General features: G+C 46.5%; 1 protein-coding gene across 2 annotated transcripts in view; it reads left to right on the forward strand.

Annotated features, from left to right (window-relative positions):
* LOC126298872 (crossover junction endonuclease MUS81-like) overlaps window positions 1-24,124 on the forward strand; it is a 198,028-nt gene that overhangs the window by 118,561 nt on the left and 55,343 nt on the right. For both annotated transcript variants that reach the window (XM_049990387.1, XM_049990388.1), the window contains exon 9: window positions 18,998-19,210. In XM_049990387.1, the coding sequence (XP_049846344.1) occupies window positions 18,998-19,210 (213 nt within the window). The remainder of the gene's footprint in view (window positions 1-18,997; window positions 19,211-24,124) is intronic.

The following is a 24,124-nucleotide window of genomic DNA, read 5'->3' on the forward strand; positions in this document are numbered from 1 at the left end:
GAAGTGTTTGCAAAATGCCACGCTATTGCAACAAATTGACAAATGCGAGCTAGTGGACATGTGAATGACTCTACTGCTTTTACGTAACACAAAGATTCAAATTAGAAAGGGCAAGACAAGAGAAATTGGGCTTTGTGGGTGCATAGCTTTTTAAGTAAGCGGAATGTTGCAGAAAATTTTAACTAGTGAACAGATGCTGTATGCATGCCTGTTACAGAACTTTACCAGAATGTTGAAACATAATTTCAAGCAAGTGGTGCAACAATAGCTGAAACTGATACAAATATGAGAGAGTGTGTACCAATTACAATCTGAATTGTGATCACCCTTCGGTTATTAGCTACTGGTGATCAGTACAGAATGGTGATCACCCTTCAGTTATTGGCTATTGGTGATTGGTACGGAAGTATATTGTATCTCATTAAAGGTGACTATTCATCAATAAGCTTCATGCTACCAGAAGTGTCTATGCTCTGGTAGAAGGACTGAAAAATTTCATTAAGGGAAATTTTTTTTCACCAGCACACGTCACCTTTTACACTATCTATTCCTTCTTCAGGTACATCTTGAGATAGTATGGAACTCGTGATATCAAATGCAAACCATGTGGATGAACAACAAGTTGCACTTCCACTTTTCCTATGCAACTTTCTTCTCTAGCATTGGTTTGAAGACTTCAGAACTTTTTGTATGCTTTGTCAACCACAATTCCAAGCTCACTGGCAACGGCTTGCCACCAGTTTTTTCAGGTTGTGGTCTTTGCATTAATTACTTTTGACGTCCCACAGCTCTTCTCGTAAATGGATCGCATTTATTAAATTCATAGTTCTCTCATTTGTCCACTTTACCATTGCTGTATACAAGCTCATGTCAACGAGCAATTACAAAATGTGTAAACTTTTGAAGAAAAGAGAAATGATATTGTTTTCAGTCAGACACATGGCATCAACACTGTCAGTGAGAGAAGTATGAAACAAAGGTGAGAGGGACTCATTTACAGACAAGGACAGAGATAGATATTGCCCAGCAAACGAAAATATTCCCAACCCTTGCTGCAGAACACCACTAGCCCCTCAGCAATATGTTGGCAATGACCTGCAACAGTCTGCAATATCAGCAATATTGTCCAACCATACCGCAAAATTGCTGTCTATTGCAGCTGTGTTGACTGCAACACTATTGCAGTCAAAGATTGCTGTAAAATATGGTCAATCTATAGTAATAGCTATTTCAAAGGTTTTGGTTTTATACAAGGCTATAGGACTCTCCTAATTGTGACATCTTTAATATCTTAGTGGAGTAATTTCAGTAAACATCATAATTTAATGTGTAATTTCTTTTAATGCATCCTTTCCAAACAATAAATCATCACTAAGACTAGCTTTATTTCAGTGAATCTCTCTAATACACTTGTCCTGTGCCTGCATTTATGAAGATAGAGTGGTGTATTGTGTTGCTTTTCTTGAGTGTAAGCATAGGTTGTTTCCATTGTACAAAAAGTAGTGAGAGAATCCAGAAATCATTTAAAGGATGCTTCCTTTCAAAATTTTGCTGTTTTGATAAAATTAAAGATTACATCTTAGAGAACTAAGTGTAATTTCTCACTGGTGTGTTCGGTAAAGAAACCTCCACCTTGAAATGCTGAAATATCTCTAAGATTAGCATGCTGTTAGACTGCAGTGGAGGTATTTGCGATATTCTTAGTTAAATAGATAGTTACTTGCTCTTTAAATAAAATTCAAAATAAACGTTAAAATGTGGAACGTGTCAATAGGACAAACATAGAACATTTATATACAGCTAAATAACAAAATTGAAAAGGAAATAGTTATATGACTGCCTGATAGCCGTTTTTTTAATTGACGCACTGTCTCAATCAAGGATTCATCTCTGGAATAGAAGGAAAAACCTCTTTAATATACATTTGAAAACACATCTGGTATCTGTCAGACATTTTATTTCCGTGGCTAGATTGTCAAAGAGTAGTGCTGAACTTAGATTCATTAAAAGGCAATGCTGGTAATTTTGTACTTACGAATATTTCTTTTACTCTCAAATTCAGATGGATTGTCGATAACAAATTTTGTTAGTGAATAAGGCTGTGTTTGTTATTCCCAGATGCTTAAAGAGGTATCTGCAAGATGAACATGTGTGAACTCTAAACACAATTCTCATTACTTTCCTTAGTTCAATGAACGCTTTTAGATGTTCTCACAGAATATTATCTCATAAGACATCAGTGAATCGATGTGTGAAACATGTGTCTATTTACTGACTTCTATATCCCCAAAGATGCCGAACCCAAATGCTTCAGTAGGTCTACTACACTGACAGAAAGAAAATCCAGCACCTAAAAATTATGAATATAAAGTAATGCAATTTTGGGAATACATTTGCCTAGGTAACATATTTAAGCAGTTAACATTGCAAGATCACAGGTTAATGTAAGTGCCAGATAAGCCATTGCAAATATGAAATCCTGGTACAGTAGAAACTGGTGTAACCACCAGACTGTCGAATACAATCGTGCACGCATTGCGTTTTACAAGTGGGGATAACCACAAGAATGCTCCTGCTGTCATACGAGATCACACCCCAGACCATAATTTCAGGCGTAGTGTGTCTAGCACACAGACAGCTTGGTCGTAGGCCCTCAGCTGGCCGCCTCCTAATCAACACATGGCTATCACTGGCCCCAAGACAGAACCAGCTATCATCAGAAAACGCAGCAGACCTCCACACTGTGCTGCAATGAGCTTCTGCTCGAAACCACTGAAGTCGAATTGGCAGTGGTCTGGAGTCTGTGGAATGCACGCTACAGGGAATTTGTCTCAGGGCTGTCCATGAAGCAACTGATGTCTAACAGTTCATTGTATCACTGTGGTACCAACTGGTGCTGAAATTGCTGCTGAAGATATATTATGATGCCCCAAAACAATACTCAGAACACAATGGTCTTCCTTGCCGGTAGTGCCACGGGACTCTCAGGAGCCAAGTCTTCCTGTGACTGTATGTTGTTGTGATCACCACTGCCAGCTGTTGTTGTGTACAGTAACTACAGTCCTGGCAAGTCTTTCTGCAGTAAAGCAGAAGAAACATCCACCTTCTCGTAGCTCTACTACATGACCTTGTTCATACTCAGTGAGTTGATAATGACATCTTTGTTGGCTTAAAGGCATTCTTGACTGACATCAATTCACCACATCCAATTTCAAGGGTAACTAATGATCACAACAGGTACAGTGTGTATTTAAAGCAAAACCGATTTGCATTCTCACAATGGTGCTACGAGTGCCACTCATATGTAAGTGGTCTGAAATTTGAATAGATGTCATCTTTCAGCTGTAGAAACACGCCTGCCAACCTAGTTTTTTCTTTTCTTTTTTCTCCCCACAACTGCCTGTTAGTGTATATGGTTTTTCCAGTTTAAGTGTTGATCAGTACACACATCTAAGAACTTACAATTTTCTACCCTGTTTGCTATTACTTATTCCTATTGTACATTAATTGGAGGTGGGACATTTTTGACAGTACAAAACTGGGTGAGCTGCATTTTTACAAAGTTTAAAGCTAGCCCTTTTGTGTAAAACCATTGAGTAACTTTCACAAAACGCCATTTACAATTTTCTCTGTTGATGTTTCTTTGTTCATCTTCACAACAGATCTTGTATCATCCCCAAACAGGACTAATTCTACCTCCTGATTCAAATAAAATGGCAGCTGATTAACACAAAGCAAGAACAGTAGTGAGCCAATAATCGAATACTATGGGCCTCCCATTGTAATTTCTCCCTGTCCAGATGATTTGGTGTCCCTGAACTACATTTTCCATAAAATCTTAATGAGTCTACTAAAATATTATGATTGAAACAATCAAGCACCTTCAATAAGTTACAGAAGATTTCAGTTGATGATATCGTATCATTTAAAGAGTTTATTATATCCTTAGTAAATATATAAATAGCTGACTCAGTAGAATGGCCCTTTTGAAATTGAAACTGTTATTGGCTAAATATCCCATTACTACACAGGTGGGTGAAAATGCTGGACTATATTACTTTCTCATAAATTTGAGAAATAAATATGTAAGGAGTAACATTGGGTGGTAGTTATTGACATCTCTGGAGTCACCCTTTTTATAGAGAGTTGTAACACTGGCATATTTCAATCTTTCTGGGAAAACACACTGAATTAATGATGCATTACTTAAGTGACTAAGAACCTTACATATTATAGGATAACAACTTATTATTGTTTTGTTGGAGTTGTTTTCCACCCCATATGTACTTTAACTTTTTGCAGTCATGATGAGCTTCCTTGTTTCAGATAGGGGTTTGATATTAATTTTTAATTCACTAAATTTCCACTGTACTGCTTCTTCAGGTTTTGCTTTCTCTTCTGAACTATTTGCATCAATTTGTTCACCTGTTTTTAAAAAGCTGCAACATGTGACCTTTCTTTCTCAATCCTCCCATTCTCATTAACAGAAATGTCAACTTCTATGACATCTTTCTGTTTCTCTTCCAACAATATTCCATATTGATTTGATTTTGTTACCTGATCTGTCAATTTAGGACTAGCTGTGTATACTGCCACATTTTTTTACAACTTTTGTAAATATGTTACAGTATTGTTTATAATAAGAAAATATTTCTGGGTCATTACTTTTTCTGGCTATTTTGCACAAGTCCTTTTTTTCTTTGTGAAGAGACTCTGATACCTGTAATGATCCAAGGTTTCTTTAATGACTTGCCATTATTACTTTTAATTATTTTTTAGGAAAACTGTTTTCAAAAATGGATAACTATTCATTAAGAAATATGTTGAATTTAGAGTTACCATTATGCTCATTGTTAACTTCACCCCATTCATCATTTTTTAAGATTTCTTTAAAATCTTCAGTAGTTTTGTCATTAATCAGCTTCACTGCGTTATTAAACCATTCACAAACTCTTCATAGTGCTCTCCATCTCTCAGAAGGCTCGATAAATACATTTGTTCATATTATGCACACCAATCACAAGCAGTACATTCATTTTGACAGGTGCCACCTGTTCCATGTCAGATAGTCTCTTCCTTGCAGTCTCACCACTTGTGGATGCTGCACCTGCAGTGGAAAGCAGGCACTGTCAAAATATACTGAAACCTTACCAGAGCCTTTAATGACAGTATCCTATCCAGGTCATCAACAATCATATCTTCTGTATATCTTCTCTGAAATAAGTAAACCTGTGAACTATCCTCTGATCAGCACTCCCCTGGTCACCCAGTATCACCCTGGCCACAGAAAGCTCAACCTCTTCCTTCACCGGGGCTTACACTCCCTCTCACCATGGCCTGAGATGAGGAATATTGTACCCAAAATTCTACCCACATCACTCAGAGTAGTGATATGCCAGTAGCCCAACCTACAGAATACCCTTGTCCATTCCTATTGCAATCCTGCTCCCAATACTACAACCCATGGGTAATTCCCTCATGGTTGACCCAGATGCAAAACCTGTCTTATGCATCCATCTACCACCTCCTGCTGTCATCCAGTTGCATGCATTTCCTATCTTGTAAAAAGCAGGATTGTGTGTGAAAGCAGCCATGTGATACAGGGTCAGTCGGCTAAAATTTGCACTGCAAATATTGTAGAAATGGAAAGTGCCATTGATGTGCGGTTTTCACAGAGTGGATTGGTAATCAGGGGCTCATATTGTTAGCCAATCAACAAATTGTAACAAACTTAGAAAGTGTATTTTTTGTACAAACGTAACTTTTTTTTAAAATGCACAATGCCTGTTGACATTAACAAGCTAAAAATGGAGTAAACTAAAATTTCAGCAGTGTTTGTTGCATAATTCTAGTGCAAGTCATTAATGGGATATCGTATTTTGAAAAGTGGCCACACCACCACTTATTTATGCCATTCAATCGCATAGTTGCTAAGTACGATGTTATTTTTGCTTACAGTATGCTTGTGCGTTCCTTGAGTGCATTGTGATTTGCTAGTCAGTTAGTATGTGATAGTCCAAGCAGTAGGTCATGAGTGGGTGATGGGATTTAGCGATGCAGTGAAATGTTCATGTTGTGTGGAGACTGTGGGAAGAATATAGTTTATTCTTGTGTGGTGTGTGCAGCAAGATACCTCAATATAAGTCAATCATCTAGGCAGTTACTTATCTACCTCTTCAAGCAGTTATGTGAAAGTGGTAGTGTAACACCTAGACAACATAACAGAAGATAACAACTAACAACAGAAGAGGAAGAAATTAATGTTCTTGCAGCTCATGTGCAATTGTATGAGAAAATGGCATGAGTCAGGCAAGTGCCTATGAATTCTACATCGACATAGGTCCCATCCCTATCACATCTCTCTCCGTTGAGAGCTGCTGGGAAACACTCACAAGAATTGTTTTAACTTTGGTATGTGAGCATTAAGACAGGATACTCCAGATATATCATGTATTTTGCGTAGTGATTAAGCCACACATCCCAATCAGGCCAGGTAAAACTCCAAAACATGCACCATTGGTCTGTTGACAATCCCCATTGACTTCTTCAGATGGAACATCAGTGTCCATGCAGTATAAACGTGTAGCGTGGGATAGTGAACAATCAGCTCATAGGCCCACTTTCGGTATACTGAACACAAACAAGAATCGCAGCCTCTTAACAGACCATCTTCTTCGTATGCTAGATGATGTTCCTCTGCAGACTCATAGGAACCTGTGGTACCAACATGATGGCTGTCCAGCCCAACCTGGATATCCTCCTGGCTTTGTTTTGGTCTGTGCTATTGTTTAGTTTGCTGTTTCCATCTTCTTTTTGGCGTTTTTGGTCCCTTTTGGGTTTGACCCCCGTTTCCAAAATTTTCCGTTAAGTATGAGCCATTTGGGGATGAACTTTCTACCTAGCTTCCATGCTGCACGTCCCCCCCCCCCCCTTTCCCCTTTGCACCATGGTCCCATTCCTGCTAAGTCACCAGCACAGTAGCCAGTCCATGTGGTGGGGCTGTTAAGTACCCACTTGGCTAAGCCTCCTGAAACCACAGGGATCACACTGCTAGTACCTCAGCTGTTAATGCCTCGTGTATTCCCAGCAGTCGATGCTCATCATTTGGGGCACCAGGACCCCCGGCAATGGCCACTGTGCCAGATGGCCCTTGCTGTGGTTGGGTGGTGACACAGGGCGAGCCCCTGATCGGAATGGGTGGTACTAGGGCGGATGCCTTGCACATGAAGCGACAAAAGCTTCACCACCCTGGCCATTCTGTGGCCGTCTTCAAGAGTGGTAGCAGATGTGATTATCCACCTTCTGATCCTTTGGCCTTCCCCTCCCTGGCCATTCCCTGGGATGAGGGTCAAGCTTGTCAGCTTGGGTTGAAACCTTTCCCTTGGTACCTGGTTTGTACCAGGGCGGATGTCAGAAGTTTTGCCACGACCAAGCCTTTGTTTTTCCTTGAGACGATTGAAGATAAGTATGACGAAGTGGAATCGATGAGTAAAATGCGATCCAATGCTTTGCCCATGAAGACATCTGTTTCCCAATCTTGACGCCCTACATGCTTGAGACCGTCTCGGTGATGTCCCTGTCTCCGTCATGCCCCACCAGCCTTTGAACTTGGTACAGGGCATTATTTTCCATAGAGATCTTCTCCAAACTGGCGAGGAGCTCTGTGCTAACATCGAGCAGCGAGGGGGTTCGTCTTATCTGCCGTGTGCAGCGAAGCCCTCTAAACAATCACACCGCTACCGGTGCCTTTATCCTGGCCTTCGAGGGGGATGTCCTCCCAGAGAAGGTCAAGGTAATGGTGTATCAGTGTGACGTAAAACCTTATATTCCACCACCGATGAGATGCTTTAAATGCTTACGGTTTGGACACGTCTTCCCGCTGCACCACTGATTTCCTCTGCAGTGACTGTGGGTGCCCCCTCCATGAGGGGATTGCCTGTGCTCCCCCACCAGTGTATGAAAATTGTCATGGACAGCATTCGCCATGCTCACATGTATGCCCGGTGTTTGTGAAAGAAATAAGAAATCAAGAGTAGAAAACCGTAGATAGGCTCAGCTACACTGAGACTCGTTAAAAGTATGACCGGCTCCATCCCGTGTCTTTGACTTCTACTTTTGCTTGAGTTATGTCCATTCCCCCACCTACCCCCTCCTCTTCCCAAACCCATCCCATTCGCCCCATGCCTTCAGCCTCCTCCTCCCTCTCCCTCTCCCTCTCCCACTCCCCATCCCCCTCAATACCCATACCCACTCCTTCAGGTGCTGCTCCTCCTCCTTCGGCAGCTGCCGGTACTCGAGCTCCCTCCTGGGACTCCTCTTCCTGGCACTCCTCTTCCTGGCACCCCCCTGAAAGGCAATCTACTGTTCCACATCGACAGCACGATCCGTGGCCAGTGGGCGCCAAGATTGCCTGGTGTAATTCCGTGCCTGCCCTCACTGAAGTCTTGCCCTTCTCTTCCTTCCCAAGAGAAGAAGCAGAAATGCAAGAACAAGAACAAGGCCCCTCCGGTACCCCCTGAGGTGCAGCCTTCCCCTCCCCCAATCAATGAACCAACAGCGTCTGACGGCTTGAAAATCCTCCTGTGGAATTGTAATGGGTATTTGCGTCACCTTCCAGAGTTCAAGCCCCTTCTTTCCTTCTACTCTGCTGCTTGTATTGTGCTCCAGGAGACCCATTTTGTCAATTCTTACTCACCTGTCCTTCATGGGTTCCACCCTTTCTGTCTGAACCGAATTGGCCTTTTGCAGGCTTCTGGTGGTGTTTGCACCTTGGTCTACAAGGACATTGTTAATAAATGGGTTCCCCTCCATACCACTCTGGAAGCCATTGCTGTCAGGGTCTGTTTGGCCACTCCAATCACAATCTGTAATCTCTACCTCCCACCTGACTGGCTGCCCACATCCCATGCCCTCACCACTCTTCTTCAACAACTCCCTTCTCCCTTCCTGCTATTAGGAGACTTTAATGCCCACAACCCTCTTTGGTATAGTCACACGACTACTGTCCTGGGCAGAACAGTTAAAGCTGTTCTGGCAGGGCTTGACCTCTGTTTACTAAACACAGGTGCTCCCACACACTTTAGTGTGGCGCACGGCACTTTCTCTACCATTGACCTCTCCATCTGCAGTCCTGGCCTTCTTCCCCCCTTTCAGTTGGGAGTCCACGATGACTTATGTGACAGCGACCATTATCCGATTGTTTTGACCTTCCTTCAGTGTCTCTCGCTCCATCACCCTCCCAGGTGGGCCATATCTAAGGTTCATAGGGGTGTTTCTCCTTTGCTCCCATTCCCCCCGTCCTGCCACACGACAGTGTTGATGAATCTACTCAGACTTTGAGTGCCGCCATCCATTCAGCAGCTGTTCAGCAATCCCCTCTTCCTCAGGTTCCCCACACCAGAAGATGGTCCCTTGGTGGACTCCGGAAATTGCTGCAGTCATAAAAGATCGCCGCTGTGCTCTTCAACACTTCAAGTGGCACCCTTTTACTGCTCTTCTTCTGGTCTTTAAACGACTCTGCGCCATGCCCACTACCTAATCAAATTTCAGAATCGGATTTGCTGGGAGCGATATGTAGCTGCTATAGGACCACACACCCCCTCTTCACAAGTCTGGGTGAAACTCAGGCAAACTTTTGGCCACCATCCTCCCACCGGGGTTGCGGGAATTTCAGTGCATGGTGTTGTCCTTACCAGTCCGGATTTTGTAACAGAAAATTTCGCTCAACACTTTGCTCAAGCTTCGGCATCAGCTCAGTATCCGCCCATGTTCCTTCTCCTGAAAGAGCGCTCAGAACGACTGCCTTTGTCTTTTGTTTCTCACTGCTCGGCACCATTTAATGCTCCATTCAGCGAGTGGGAATTTGCCAGTGCCCTCACCCTTTGTCCTGACACAGCTCCTGGACCGGATTGGATGCATAACCAAATACTCCAACACTTATCGGTGGCTGGCCACCATCGTATACTGACCCTCTTCAATCGTCTGTGGAGTGAGGGAGTATTTCCTACCCATTGGCAGGAAAGCATTGTTGTTTCGGTGTTGAAGCCAGGAAAACCACCCCTTCAGTTTGATAGTTACCATCCAATTAGCCTTACTAACACCTTCTGCAAGTTCCTTGAACACACAGTGATTCGGCGGCTGTTTTGAATCCTTGAATCACACGACCTTTTGTCATCAACTCAAAGTGGTTTTCGCTGTGGCCACTCTAGGGTGGATAACTTGGTCCACTGAAGTCTGCTATACGGTCGGCTTTTGCCCATCAAAAACACCTCCTTGCAGTCTTCTTTGATCTGCATAAAGCCTATGACACGACCTGGTGCCACCACATCACCACCACCCTTCATGAATGGGGCCTTTGAGGCACTCTGCCCATTTTTATCCGTAATTTCCTTTCTTGTCACTCTTTTCGGGTCCAAGTTGGCTGCTCCTACAGCACTCCCCATCTGCAAGAAAATGGACTTCCACAGGGTTTCGTGCTGAGTGTCCCTCTCTTTCTCATAGCCGTTAATGGTCTGGTGACAGCTGTTTGGCCGACAGTGTCCCCCTCTTTGTATGCTGACGATTTTTGTATCTACCTCACTTCCTCCATAATGGGCACTGCAGAACGCCATCTACAGGGGCAATCTGCCGGGCGCGCTCATGGGCTCTCTCCCATGGCTTTCAGTTTTTGGTGGCCAAGACATGTGTCATGCATTTCTGCCGTCACTGTACAGTCCATCCCCATCCAAAACTATTCCTCGATGGCCAGCCCCTCATAGTAGTGGACACCAATTGCTTCTTCGGTCTGGTCTTCGATGCCCAGATGACATGGCTCCCTCATCTTTGCCAGCTGAAGAGGACGTGCTGGTCCCATCTCAGTGTTCTTAGGTGTCTGTGCAATACCACCCGGGGTGCAGACCGCTCTGTTCTCCTGCGATTGTATCAAGCGTTGGTCCAGTCTCATTTAGACTAAGGAAGTCCTGTCTATGGTTCTGCGTCGCCTTCGACGCTGCAAGATACTATACCCCATCCACCACTGTGGGGTCCGACTTGTGACTGGTGCCTTCTGGACTAGCCCCGTACTTAGCCTTCTTGCAGAGGCAGGGATTCCACCACTGTGAGTTTTGCGCCAACAACAGCTGATATCTTATGCTCTCAGCATTCACTGCACCACAAGCACATTAATTATGGTCTCCTTTATCCATACACGGAGATCACCCTGCTGCAGCGGCAGCCATGATGTGGGCTTACCATGGCTGTCCGCATTCAGTCACTCTTTTTTTAACTCCAGCAATTCCCTTTACTGTCTCTCTTCTCTGCTCACGCATGTACCCCTCCTTGGTGCATCTCTTGGCCACAGCTCTGTCTTGATCTCTCAATCGATTCAAAGGATTCTGTCCCTCTGATTGGCTCTTTGCCACGTATCCTACTGACTCCTCAGTTCATTCCAGGGTTCAGAAGTGTTGTATACTGATGGCTCCGTGGTTGCTGGCCGCACTGGTTTTGCTTACACTTATGCGCTATGCTCAGAACTTCTTTCCTTGCCAGATGGCTATAGTGTTTTTACTGCAGAATTGGTAGCCATCTTGCACGCACTAGACCGTATCCGCTCCTGCTCAGGACTGTCCTTCACTATCTGTAGTGACTATTGAGCGGTTTGCAGGCTATCGGCCAGTGATTCCCTCACCACCCATCGGTCATTGCTATCCAGGACTCCCTTTCTATCCTTGCTCAGCGTGGATGCTCGGTGGTTTTCATTTGGAACCCAGGCCATGTTGGGATTCTTGGCAATGAACTTGCCAATCGACTGGCTAAGTTAGCTACTACCAGGCCATATCTTGCTGTTGGCATTCTGGAAATATACCTTCGCTTGGCATTGCGTCGTTGGGTTTTGGGCGTTTGGGATGCAGAATGGCACTTTTTCTTTGCTGAACAAGTTCTGGGCGATTAAGGTTTCTACAACTCCATGGTGGTCCTCCTCCTGGGCCTCTCGTAAGGCCTCTGTCGTCCTATGCTGGCTCCGCATAGGCCATACTTGGTTGACTCATGGTTATCTCCTCTGTCTTGAGGGGCCCCCCTCTCTGTCAATGTGGTTTGATGTTGACTATGGCTCACGTCTTACTGGACTGCCCCAACTTAGCCACCATGCGATGGACTTTTAGCTTTTCAGACTCACTACTGCTAGTGTTGGCTGACAATGCCTCAATAGTGGATCTCGTTTTACATTTTATTCGTGATGGGGGTTTATTATCACTTTATTTAAGGGAGGGACCTTCCACCTTATTGGTGAGTGGAAGGGATGGCAGGCCCTAGCTCCCCCCTTTTGCCCTGACTGGATTGGCTTCAACTGGGCTTGGTGGTTCATCCCAGCTGTCTGACTTCCCACTCCTTTCCTTATGTGGTCTGTTACGTCTTGAGCATCTCTTTGTCACCTGTGCTTCTTCCTTCATGCCCCTGTCATTAGTCACTTTTTTCCCCTCACCTCTTCTTCCATCCTTTTCCTTCCTTCCCTGTTAATAGTTTATCATTTTATGGATATTGTAGTTCCCACTTTTAATGTGGGATTTTATAGCTTTTAGTTAATCTAAGGTTGGAGGATGTGATGACAGCATAGTTTGGTCCCTTCTCCACCCAACCAGCCAACCAAATCATTGGATTGGATGCAGAGGACTGTTCCCCAGATTTTATGAGTGTAAACCTTTCTTCTGTGAGGAAGTCTGAAAGAAGCTGTCTAAAAGGACATACCAACCACACCCGATGATATATAATGACATATTACTGCAGCCTGCTTGGACATCTCCCCTGAAATGTTAACACGTGTGCAGCAGTCATTCCATACCAGACGTGAAATGTTTATTGCTGCTGCCAGTGGTGATTTGGAACACAACCTGTGATGGCTAATTGTCTTGTTACTGGTCAGAATCTACATAACTGGTGTATGCACGTGTGTTCTTTAGTGTGTGCTACCACAGGTATTGTACAAGTGTTGGTGTGGGAACTCTTCAAAATACAGTATCTCATCAACAACTCACACTATAATACTGCAACAAATACCACTGACATTCTAATTTTACCCTACTTTTAGTTTGTTAATGTTAATAGGCATTGTGCCACTTAAAAATTGTATGTTGGCACAAAATTACACTTCCAGTTGCCAAACATGCTGTTCATCATAACACAAATGTCTTAAACAGCTGCTTCACTACAGAAGTCATTTCGTTGCTCCCTTCAGCACTAGTCTCTCTGAATTATGGAGGTGGAATTTGTGTCTCCAGCATATCCTGGTCTCTCACAACCCTATCAGCACGAACCTCTGCTAAATTGTTTCCTGGTGCCTCACTTTACCTTTTTCCCATCCCTTCTGTCTCCTCCTACCACTCCCCCCCCCCCACCACCACCACGACCAATACAGGTGTATTCTCTCCCTCCCCCTCCTTCTCTCCCCCGTCCCTCCCTCTGTCCCCCGTCCCTCCCTCTGTCCCCCGTCCCTCCCTCTGTCCCCCGTCCCTCCCTCTGTCCCCCGTCCCTCCCTCTGTCCCCCGTCCCTCCCTCTGTCCCCCGTCCCTCCCTCTGTCCCCCGTCCCTCCCTCTGTCCCCCGTCCCTCCCTCTGTCCCCCGTCCCTCCCTCTGTCCCCCGTCCCTCCCTCTGTCCCCCGTCCCTCCCTCTGTCCCCCGTCCCTCCCTCTGTCCCCCGTCCCTCCCTCTGTCCCCCGTCCCTCCCTCTGTCCCCCGTCCCTCCCTCTGTCCCCCGTCCCTCCCTCTGTCCCCCGTCCCTCCCTCTGTCCCCCGTCCCTCCCTATGTCCCCCGTCCCTCCCTCTGTCCCCCGTCCCTCCCTCTGTCCCCCGTCCCTCCCTATGTCCCCCGTCCCTCCCTCTGTCCCCCGTCCCTCCCTCTGTCCCCCGTCCCTCCCTCTGTCCCCCGTCCCTCCCTCTGTCCCCCGTCCCTCCCTCTGTCCCCCGTCCCTCCCTCTGTCCCCCGTCCCTCCCTCTGTCCCCCGTCCCTCCCTCTGTCCCCCGTCCCTCCCTATGTCCCCCGTCCCTCCCTATGTCCCCCGTCCCTCCCTCTGTCCCCCGTCCCTCCCTCTGTCCCCCGTCCCTCCCTATGTCCCCCGTCCCTCCCTCTGTCCCCCGTCCCTCCCTATGTCCCCCGTCCCTCCCTCTGTCCCCCGTCCCCCCTGCCTCTCTCCCCCGCGCCCCCTGCCTCTCTCCCCCGCGCCCCCTGCCTCTCTCCCCCGCGCCCCCTGCCTCTCTCCCCCCGCGCCCCCTGCCTCTCTCCCCCGCGCCCCCTGCCTCTCCCCCCCGTGCCCCCCTCCCTCTATCCACTCTCCCCCGCGCCCCCTGCCTCTCTCCCCCGCGCCCCCTGCCTCTCTCCCCCGCGCCCCCTGCCTCTCTCCCCCGCGCCCCCTGCCTCTCTCCCCCGCGCCCCCTGCCTCTCTCCCCCGCGCCCCCTGCCTCTCTCCCCCGCGCCCCCTGCCTCTCTCCCCCGCGCCCCCTGCCTCTCTCCCCCGCGCCCCCTGCCTCTCTCCCCCGCGCCCCCTGCCTCTCTCCCCCGCGCCCCCTGCCTCTCTCCCCCGCGCCCCCTGCCTCTCTCCCCCGCGCCCCCTGCCTCTCTCCCCCGCGCCCCCTGCCTCTCTCCCCCGCGCCCCCTGCCTCTCTCCCCCGCGCCCCCTGCCTCTCTCCCCCGCGCCCCCTGCCTCTCTCCCCCGCGCCCCCTGCCTCTCTCCCCCGCGCCCCCTGCCTCTCTCCCCCGCGCCCCCTGCCTCTCTCCCCCGCGCCCCCTGCCTCTCTCCCCCGCGCCCCCTGCCTCTCTCCCCCGCGCCCCCTGCCTCTCTCCCCCGCGCCCCCTGCCTCCCTCTCTCTCCCCCTGCCTCCCTCTCTCTCCCCCTGCCTCCCTCTCTCTCCCCCTGCCTCCCTCTCTCCCCCCCTGCCTCCCTCTCTCTCCCCCTGCCTCCCTCTCTCTCCCCCTGCCTCCCTCTCTCTCCCCCTGCCTCCCTCTCTCTCCCCCTGCCTCCCTCTCTCTCCCCCTGCCTCCCTCTCTCTCCCCCTGCCTCCCTCTCTCTCCCCCTGCCTCCCTCTCTCTCCCCCTGCCTCCCTCTCTCTCCCCCTGCCTCCCTCTCTCTCCCCCTGCCTCCCTCTCTCTCCCCCTGCCTCCCTCTCTCTCCCCCTGCCTCCCTCTCTCCCCCCTGCCCTCCCTCTCTCCCCCCTGCCCTCCCTCTCTCCCCCCGGCCCCCCTCTCTCCCCCCGGCCTCCCTCTCTCTCCCCTGCCTCCCTCCCCCCCCCCCTGCCTCCCTCACTCTCCCCCCTGCCTCCCTCTCTCTCCCCCCTGCCTCCCTCTCTCTCCCCCCGCCTCCCTCTCTCCCCCCCGCCTCCCTCTCTCCCCCCCGCCTCCCTCTCTCCCCCCCGCCTCCCTCTCTCCCCCCCGCCTCCCTCTCTCCCCCCCGCCTCCCTCTCTCCCCCCTGCCTCCCTCTCTCCCCCCTGCCTCCCTCTCTCCCCCCTGCCTCCCTCTCTCCCCCCTGCCTCCCTCTCTCCCCCCTGCCTCCCTCTCTCCCCCCTGCCTCCCTCTCTCCCCCCCTGCCTCCCTCTCTCCCCCCCTGCCTCCCTCTCTCCCCCCTGCCTCCCTCTCTCCCCCCCTGCCTCCCTCTCTCTCCCCCCTGCCTCCCTCTCTCTCCCCCCTGCCTCCCTCTCTCTCCCCCATCCCCCCTCTCTCTCCCCCACCCCCCCTCTCTCCCCCACCCCCCTCTCTCCCCCACCCCCCCTCTCTCTCCCCCACCCCCCCTCTCTCTCCCCCATCCCCCCTCTCTCTCCCCCATCCCCCCCCTCTCTCCCCCATCCCCCCTCTCTCTCCCCCATCCCCCCTCTCTCTCCCCCATCCCCCCTCTCTCTCCCCCATCCCCCCACTCTCTCCCCCATCCCCCCTCTCTCTCCCCCATCCCCCCACTCTCTCCCCCATCCCCCCACTCTCTCCCCCATCCCCCCTCTCTCTCCCCCATCCCCCCTCTCTCTCCCCCATCCCCCCTCTCTCTCCCCCATCCCCCCTCTCTCTCCCCCATCCCCCCTCTCTCTCCCCCATCCCCCCTCTCTCTCCCCCATCCCCCCTCTATCCCCCATCCCCCCTCTATCCCCCATCCCCCATCCCCCCTTTCCCTCCCTCCCTCTCCCTCCCTCTCCCTCCCTCCCTCTCCCTCCCTCCCTCTCCCTCCCTCCCTCTCCCCCTCCCTCCCTCTCCCTCCCTCCCTCTCCCCCTCCCTCCCTCTCCCCCTCCCTCTCTCTCCCCCTCCCTCTCTCTCCCCCTCCCTCTCTCTCCCCCTCCCTCTCTCTCCCCCTCCCTCTCTCTCCCCCTCCCTCTCTCTCCCCCTCCCTCTCTCCCCCCTCCCTCTCTCCCCCCTCCCTCTCTCCCCCCTCCCTCTCTCCCCCCTCCCTCTCTCCCCCCTCCCTCTCTCCCCCCTCCCTCTCTCCCCCCTCCCTCTCTCCCCCCTCCCTCTCTCCCCCCTCCCTCTCTCCCCCCTCCCTCTCTCCCCCCTCCCTCTCTCCCCCATCCCTCTCTCCCCCATCCCTCTCTCCCCCATCCCTCTCTATCCCCCATCCCTCTCTCCCCCATCCCTCTCTATCCCCCATCCCTCTCTATCCCCCATCCCTCTCTATCCCCCATCCCTCTCTATCCCCCATCCCTCTCTATCCCCCATCCCTCTCTCCCTCTCTATCCCCCATCCCTCTCTCCTCCTCCCTCTCCCCCCCCTCTCTCTCTCTTCTCCCCTCTCCCCCTTTCTCCTGGACTCTCTGCCTCATCTCCTTTCCTCCCCTCACCCAACTACCCACCACCCCTCCCCCACCTCATATGCTCTACCCCCTGAACTCCTTTCGTCTTGTTATGAAGCTGATGATTCATGTGTTTGAAAGACCTGCCTCACACCATCCCACTACTCTCTCTTCACCTCGGTCATCCTTCCATGTCCCCTCCCCAACTCCATGTAACTAGGCAACTGTTCTTAATTATAAATAATGAACAGTCAGTCTTGCTGTAGCTGGGCCTCTGAAAGTTTGGGTGTGTAAATGTGAATGTGTGTACTTTTGCTAAATAAAGAGCAAGACCTTAAAAACTAATGTAAATGCTGTAGCTTGTTGAGTGTTTCTGTGTGCCACACATCAGTTGGCTATATTATCCCATCCAGGAATTTCCATTGCTGTTATGTGATATGACTAACATCTGTCATGTAATGTTGCAAAGAAATGCCAAATCTGCTACCCAATACTGATTTTTCAGTTCAGTTTGACCACTTGTATATGTACCTTTCACTTTGCGGTTCAAAGAAATGTGTTGAAGACTGTCTTTTTACAATGAGATGTGATAGTGAAGTTGTGCCTTCAAATTAATGGCATCTAAATCCATGACAGTAGATGAAATTTCTTGTATGATTCACCATGCTCATCACTTACTCATCTTCGTATTCTCTGCACCTAAATTCCCTTGATGAAGAATGCAGTGTACTACAAAAATCTGAAGTGAAGCAGGTAAATATTTCAGTGTTTCACGTAAAGGTACTGGTTTTGTAAATAAGGTTTAGTAATTCTTCTCTGATGATAAGGTTGCTATCACCTCAGTAGATATGAATTGGTAAATACCTAAGTTAATCACATTTCCTAACAATGCGTTCTTGGTCTAAAGTACCATCACGTCTTGTAAATGTAACATGCACAGATGTTTTGATTAATTAAAGAAATACTTATCTTCTGACAACTGTTACTGTCACTTGAGGCTGTATGGTTTGCCAAAAACAAGAAGGAAAAAATCATCTAGGCAAGAACATTAACAGTAAAAGTGGGGTAAATTAGATGAAGACATACAGTGCCAATCACTTTTTCCAGTTCAGTATGTGGTAATATGCATTTAAGAAACCACTGATTTCACACTCGCTGGTTGTGAATTGAATGCAAAAGGCAACACAGTCATGTACCATCTGTAAGTAAACAGCCTCAAAAGCAGTATACAGATGTCGTCAAATGACCAGCAACACAGAGTTCCAACCAGCGGAAGGACAGAGTTCCAACCAGCGGAAGAGTTCGACCATTGTAGCACCTTGGATGATCAACAGCTAACAGCAGAAACTATGCAAGTCAGAGCTCAGTTAAACTTGCACTCTGAAAAGGACTTGTAAAAACTGCCCCTGTATGTACTCTTCTGGACTGTGGTTTCCTTTGTACGTTTGCTTGTATCTGTCTGTATCTGTTTGTCACTTACATCTGCGAGTTGTAGCTGAACATAAGAGTTCAATCAGGGCACTAGTAACTGGCATCTCTCATGATTCATTGTCTGGAATACCAGTGTTAGACTTTATTGTGTGTATTTTATTACTAATAGTGTGTTAGGCTTGTGCGACCATTTGGAGACCAGTCCAAGCTGTCGGAGATGGTGTGCATAAGGTGTGCTTACTTGTTTGAGTGTGTGTTTTCGTTTCTGAAGAAGGTTTTGGCTGAAAGCTAAGCATCTAACAATCTTTTCGTGTGGCTGTCTGCAACTCATCATGTCAATTTTATTGTTAGTAGTAATCTCTTCTTTCCCTAATATTGTTTAAATTCCAACCTGGAGTTTCCATTGTTTGAAATGTTACCCACTCATATGGAAATTAAAATGTTTTGTTTGGTGGTTTGTGTGCCTTCTGCATGTCCTTACAAATGTTTTCACTGTTTTCTTGTCCTACGATCACTTGTTCTTCATGGGGGCCCTCTCAAGTAATAAAATTTTAATTATACCCACCCTATGCACGCAGAGAATAGCAAAAACATTTTAGAATTAATGGGGGGTTTGTAAGAATATTGACATAGATTGAGTGAGAGAACACTTGTAAGATTTTTAGTTCCTTACTTCAATCAGTTGCCATTTCTGAAAGAATTCCTCTTGTGATTTATTTTTTATCGCACTAGTTTTGATTGTCTACGGAAGTCATTAGAATAAGAAATTCGAAATAACTGTTATGTGTGCATAACATTCAATATGGCTGATTGATTTAATTTTTGTTTCAGTTTAGACTTAAAAAATGTGGTGTTCAGAATCGCATCTATCTAGTAGAAAGCCATGGAAATAATCAGCATCTTGGACTGCCACTTAGTACTATTGAGCAGGCTGCTGCCAACACACATGTTGTAGATGAATTCATCATCACAAGAACACCAGGGCCACTGGGAACTATCAAATACCTTAGCTGCGTCACCAATTTTATTACAAGGACATTCAAGGTAAGGGTAAAAAGCATCTTAAGTAAAGAATATTGAAGGTACAAAAAATTAATTAGTGGGTTCACAGTATGCATTGGAGGGGCAATATAGTAGCACATGAGGCCCTTGCCCACTATTGCTGAGTTTCTGCAACAGAGCTGCTATTCCTCTTTAAAGCAGTTCCTCAATTGTTCACAAAAGATTGAATGGGCTCTGCTCTGTCTTTCCCACCAACCAACAATATTCAACAACACCAGATGTCAATCTTGGCTGGGGCTTGTGGCAGGTAGATGTGCCAAATACACAGTTACAGAAGTAATCAAGTGTCAACTGCATTTCAACAATTCGTCTTAAAATGAGTCCATTTTTGGAAAATGAAATTTGCCTCTTATTCTGTACATGACATGTCTTGCCACCTCCCATGGGAGTTGCTCAAGAATCTCTGTGATGCTATTGTGGCAATCAAATACATCCATCACAATCTCACCAATGTTTGTGTGTAATTTTTTACTTGCTTCTATTATTCTGATTTGCCAAGAGCTCAGGCAGTTTGTAACACTGAGGGCTGAATCTCTAAACCACCTTATTAGCTAATTCTTCCATAGGAATATCAGGATATTTATAAAAGTTGATGGTTGATTCTGCAGTAAAACAAATTCAGAGAGATTTTCATCTAAGTATGGAAATCACATTGCAGCTGCTTAGATTGTCACCCATCTTCCAGTTGTGGCACTTCTCTTCTTTTCCACAAATCTGCCAGAATGTAGTAGCATTTGTCATATATATTTCTTCATTATTGATGATTATATTTTCTGTGAATGATTTTAGAAGCCACTAACAATATATAATAAAGTATTAAATACTAATTCATAATGCATAAGAATTCATTTAGGAGAAATTTTCATCACTTGCATTATGCTGGCCAGGAGAGGAGAACAGGTGACAGAGAATAAACATCATAGGATACATTCCAGACTACTCTAAAGTGTCCCTTGGAAAGGGCCATGGGACAAGAATTAAGCTCAGTGGGGGTAATGCTCACCGTGTCCTCCTTAGCATTCGATAAGCTGCACATGCCTTGTAGGTTGTGTAAAATGGAGTGCACCCTAGGGGAGTTAAGTATTTGTTGGCTGAGTTTGTGTATGGTGAATCCAGAACTCCTGACCTGCAGGTTGATTTACACCACCAGTCCTCTATTGACATAAACTCTCTACGTGCTTCAGCAACCACTGTGTGGTCTGACAGTGGAATTTGTCTCTCTCTTTGTGTGTGCACCTTGACATAACAGCCCTGATCACAAAATTTATCCAGGCAACCAGGACTTACTCTGTATGGACCTTATTTCCTTTAGCTGTTCATAAAGTTTCTATGAAGCTTACCTGTTATATTAAAGCCACTTTGTGGGTCGGGTGAATACACAATGATACATAATGATATGCAGAATTTCAGATGCCGCTTTTTATACTAAAGGGACAAATGGAAATTTTGAAAAACTGTCATCCTTTTGTATTCAGAAAGCATCGTCTGCATGGCTGGAAACCTGAAATTGGTTAAAAGGCTCATAAATTGCACTTTGTTAGTGGAGGCCTCTACCACATGGCTAGCAACTATACTCTTAAATGTCATGCATCTTGGAGAAGATCCCATTTTGACTAAGCTGTGCAGTACTCTTAAAAATTACATCCAAGGGTTTATGTCATGCAAGGTTCTTTTACATAAGAAAATATGTGAACTGAAGGAAGAATGGGAGAGTGAAGGTGTTATAGACATCAGGAATATTATTGAGAGGGCTGCAGATGAAGACCACTTTTATCCAAACTTTTAACACACCTAAGCTATTGAAGTACTTAAAAGCAGGGTTCATCCTCGTAAAAATATGACTAATTCTTTAAGAAGCTCTGCCCAGAATTTGGACACACTATGCTGACATGTAAGGGACAGATAAAATTGCTGAAATTTCGATAATATAACCCTTGAGAAAGAAACACAATGTCCATCTCAGCCAGCCTGTCTTCATTGTGACAAAAATCACACTAGCTGAAGTCGAGATTGTTTTGTATAGTGGGAGGCAAGAAAAATCCAGGAAATGAAGACCAGAAACTGTGCATCTTTCAGAGGAGCTAAGATGGAGATCGAAGCACAGCAGCTGCTGTCTTTGCCACGTTGTTCACATCAGTAGTGAAGAAACAGTTAGCAAACATAACCACAACAACAGTCACAGGTAACAAATGCAAACATAAGTTTATGCCCTGCAAGTGTAGTTGCAGAAGCTCACCAATAGTAAAGCACGTAACTTCCTCTTGGCAGATAACTAAACGTGCTGTATCTGTGGTGAACAGTCCACCATCCTCATCTGAACAGGCAGACAAAATGCAAATCCCTTGTGTGCTTCAAATTTGTGAAGACACAACCACCACCACCACAAGTCACTTTCACCAGTCACTTATTATTAGAATATTCTCAATGTGTTGAAGAGAGAAGGAGAAAGGCTGATGAAAACCTCTGAACTAAGATGGTTCTCATATGCCAGTGGAACTTCATGTGGTTTAGGACATGTGGAGGAATGAAGACTGATCTCATAGGAAAGACTTCTCTGCCCATGTGTACAAGAGACACATTTTAAAAATTACTATGCACCTGTACTCAGAGGTTGTAGGCTCCACAGAACAGATGACCTTACTGGTGATAGTGTGAGGGTTGGATGGTATTGTTCATCAGGGACACGTGCCACTCCTCATCTATGCTATTAACCACAACACTGTAAGAAGTGGGTGTCATGGTTCAGGTATATATTTATGTCAGTGTGCTCTGCATCTCTCTCACTCAAATGAGCCCATTCATGCTGAAACCCTTAAAGCAATGTATTGTTGAACTCCCCCATTTCTTTCTCATTTTAGGAGATTTTGGCACACTTAGTGTGCTGTGGAGAATGACCTCTACCGGCTCCAGGCATGGAGTAATTGATGGTGCCACACAAACAGCACATGTTGTCGAACATGTCGTCATTATGTATGCAAGAACCACAGTGCACCAGTCTCAAAATAAGATACTTGGTCAATCCCAAATTGGTTCTTGATCAGTCTACTCATTTTGCTATCTTCTCTCATCCTTTTGAAAAATTAAAGTCTAGTCCCCACTTTTGGGTTTCACTCACATTTTTTGCTCTATTGTATGATAACCACCTTCATATCCCCAGTACGTGGGCAACTACTCCTGCCAAAAAGATAAGATGGCAGCTAGTCCGACATAGTGATGTTGTCATGTACCCTGTCAACTGTTGCCCCCCCCCCACACACCGGTAACTCGGGGCTCTCACAGACGATGCCTAAGCTGATCTCTTCATGTAAGTCAAAGAGTAGATGCCTATTCATTATGGGTACCAGGACTCTGAGCAGTTACAATCAAGCCAGTTGGTCATTGCAGTGGGTGTTTAACACCTTTAGGGATAATTTCACCAAATTAGATGGTTTCATGATGGAAACCTCTCAAATGAACTAAACTAAACTTATCCTATTCTTGAGTGTCGCTCTCTTCACAGTTTCTGAAAAACAGAATTGCTGGTGTTACAGGACCAAATGTATCATCAGTCTTGTATGTCAAAAACTTCTGTCTGTATTAGAGTTCTACGTCATTGTGCTCAGCAGCAGAATGTCACTTTCAGACAGCAGCCAGAAGACATGGTTATGGACCTAAAATTGTGGACATAGTTTATCATCTACAAAATTCTGGGTCACGCACTTTTGCACAATTTGATCCATCCACTTACACCCTGAATTGTATGTGGACAAAAAAGGGTGGAAGTATTAGATGACTTTTGCTTTTTAAGACTGCTGTTTGACCAAAAACTGCCTGATATAAAGTCGACAAAATAAAACTGTTTGCTCAGAAAATGCAAGTCCCACATCAGGCATTCTTGGCATGTACGGTCATTTCACAAATTGTGGCAGATTAATGCCCATGTTGGCTATTGCATCAGCATATTAGGATGGTAGTGAAATGTACTATACATAACTTTGCAAATTAATCCCAATTAAACATTGTACATGGAAGTATAGGAGGTCTGTAGCGATTGTGAAATATGCAGTGATGTGACCGACTTCACCAGATGCGATCTGAAGGAGTGTTAGTGTCACTGTGCATGTGGTAGCATCTCTTGTTTTAATGAGTACAACATTGGTGCATATTAATTGCAGACTTTAAGAGAACTATTGTAGAGCATGTGTCATGTGGGACATTGCTTCCATGCATAGAGACCGAGTGATAGGGAAGTGTGAAGGGGATGACGTCTGTGCATGCATGGCAGCAGAGAGCAGGCAAAGTCCGTGTTGCTGAACTGTGTTTCTGTGTACAACAGTCAGGTTCATATGCCTTTGGTAGATTGTATTATACATTGAAATCTATGAAGGGAATAACACTGTTTAAAACAAATTTTGATCTATCATCTACATGAGAGAAACTTGCATCACGTCTTGACGTTGTGTCCACTGCTCCATGGCATATTGTCTGTGTGACATCAGAAAGGGAGAACAGCTGTTGCACCTTTGTGAAGACCTCAAGTGCTTTCTCAAAATAATGATTGTCTAGTAACAAGATTATCGAAAATGGTTGCAATAATTATAGTTTGTTGTGATTTGGTCTATATTATAAGTAAAAATGTAATACGCAATGAAATTAACTTCAAACTCAAACCAAAATCATTACATTTGCTGGACAACAGCTTCTACTCCACATAGTTTTTTAAATGTGTATAATGCATGGACGTGGGTGTGTTTGTTTGCAGTTCAATTAAAACACTGTGTGTAAAAAAGAATTACTGGTAACAGAGACTAGTGCAAAAGGCTATAATAAAAACTGGCAGTATATTATCATATTTTTTGGTGTGAACGGGTGTTATGAGTGTAAACTAACCTGTTCGACATTACAGTGAGAGAGCAC

The sequence above is a fragment of the Schistocerca gregaria genome, chromosome X (assembly GCF_023897955.1).
Source record: "Schistocerca gregaria isolate iqSchGreg1 chromosome X, iqSchGreg1.2, whole genome shotgun sequence".
Lineage (NCBI taxonomy): Eukaryota > Metazoa > Arthropoda > Insecta > Orthoptera > Acrididae > Schistocerca > Schistocerca gregaria.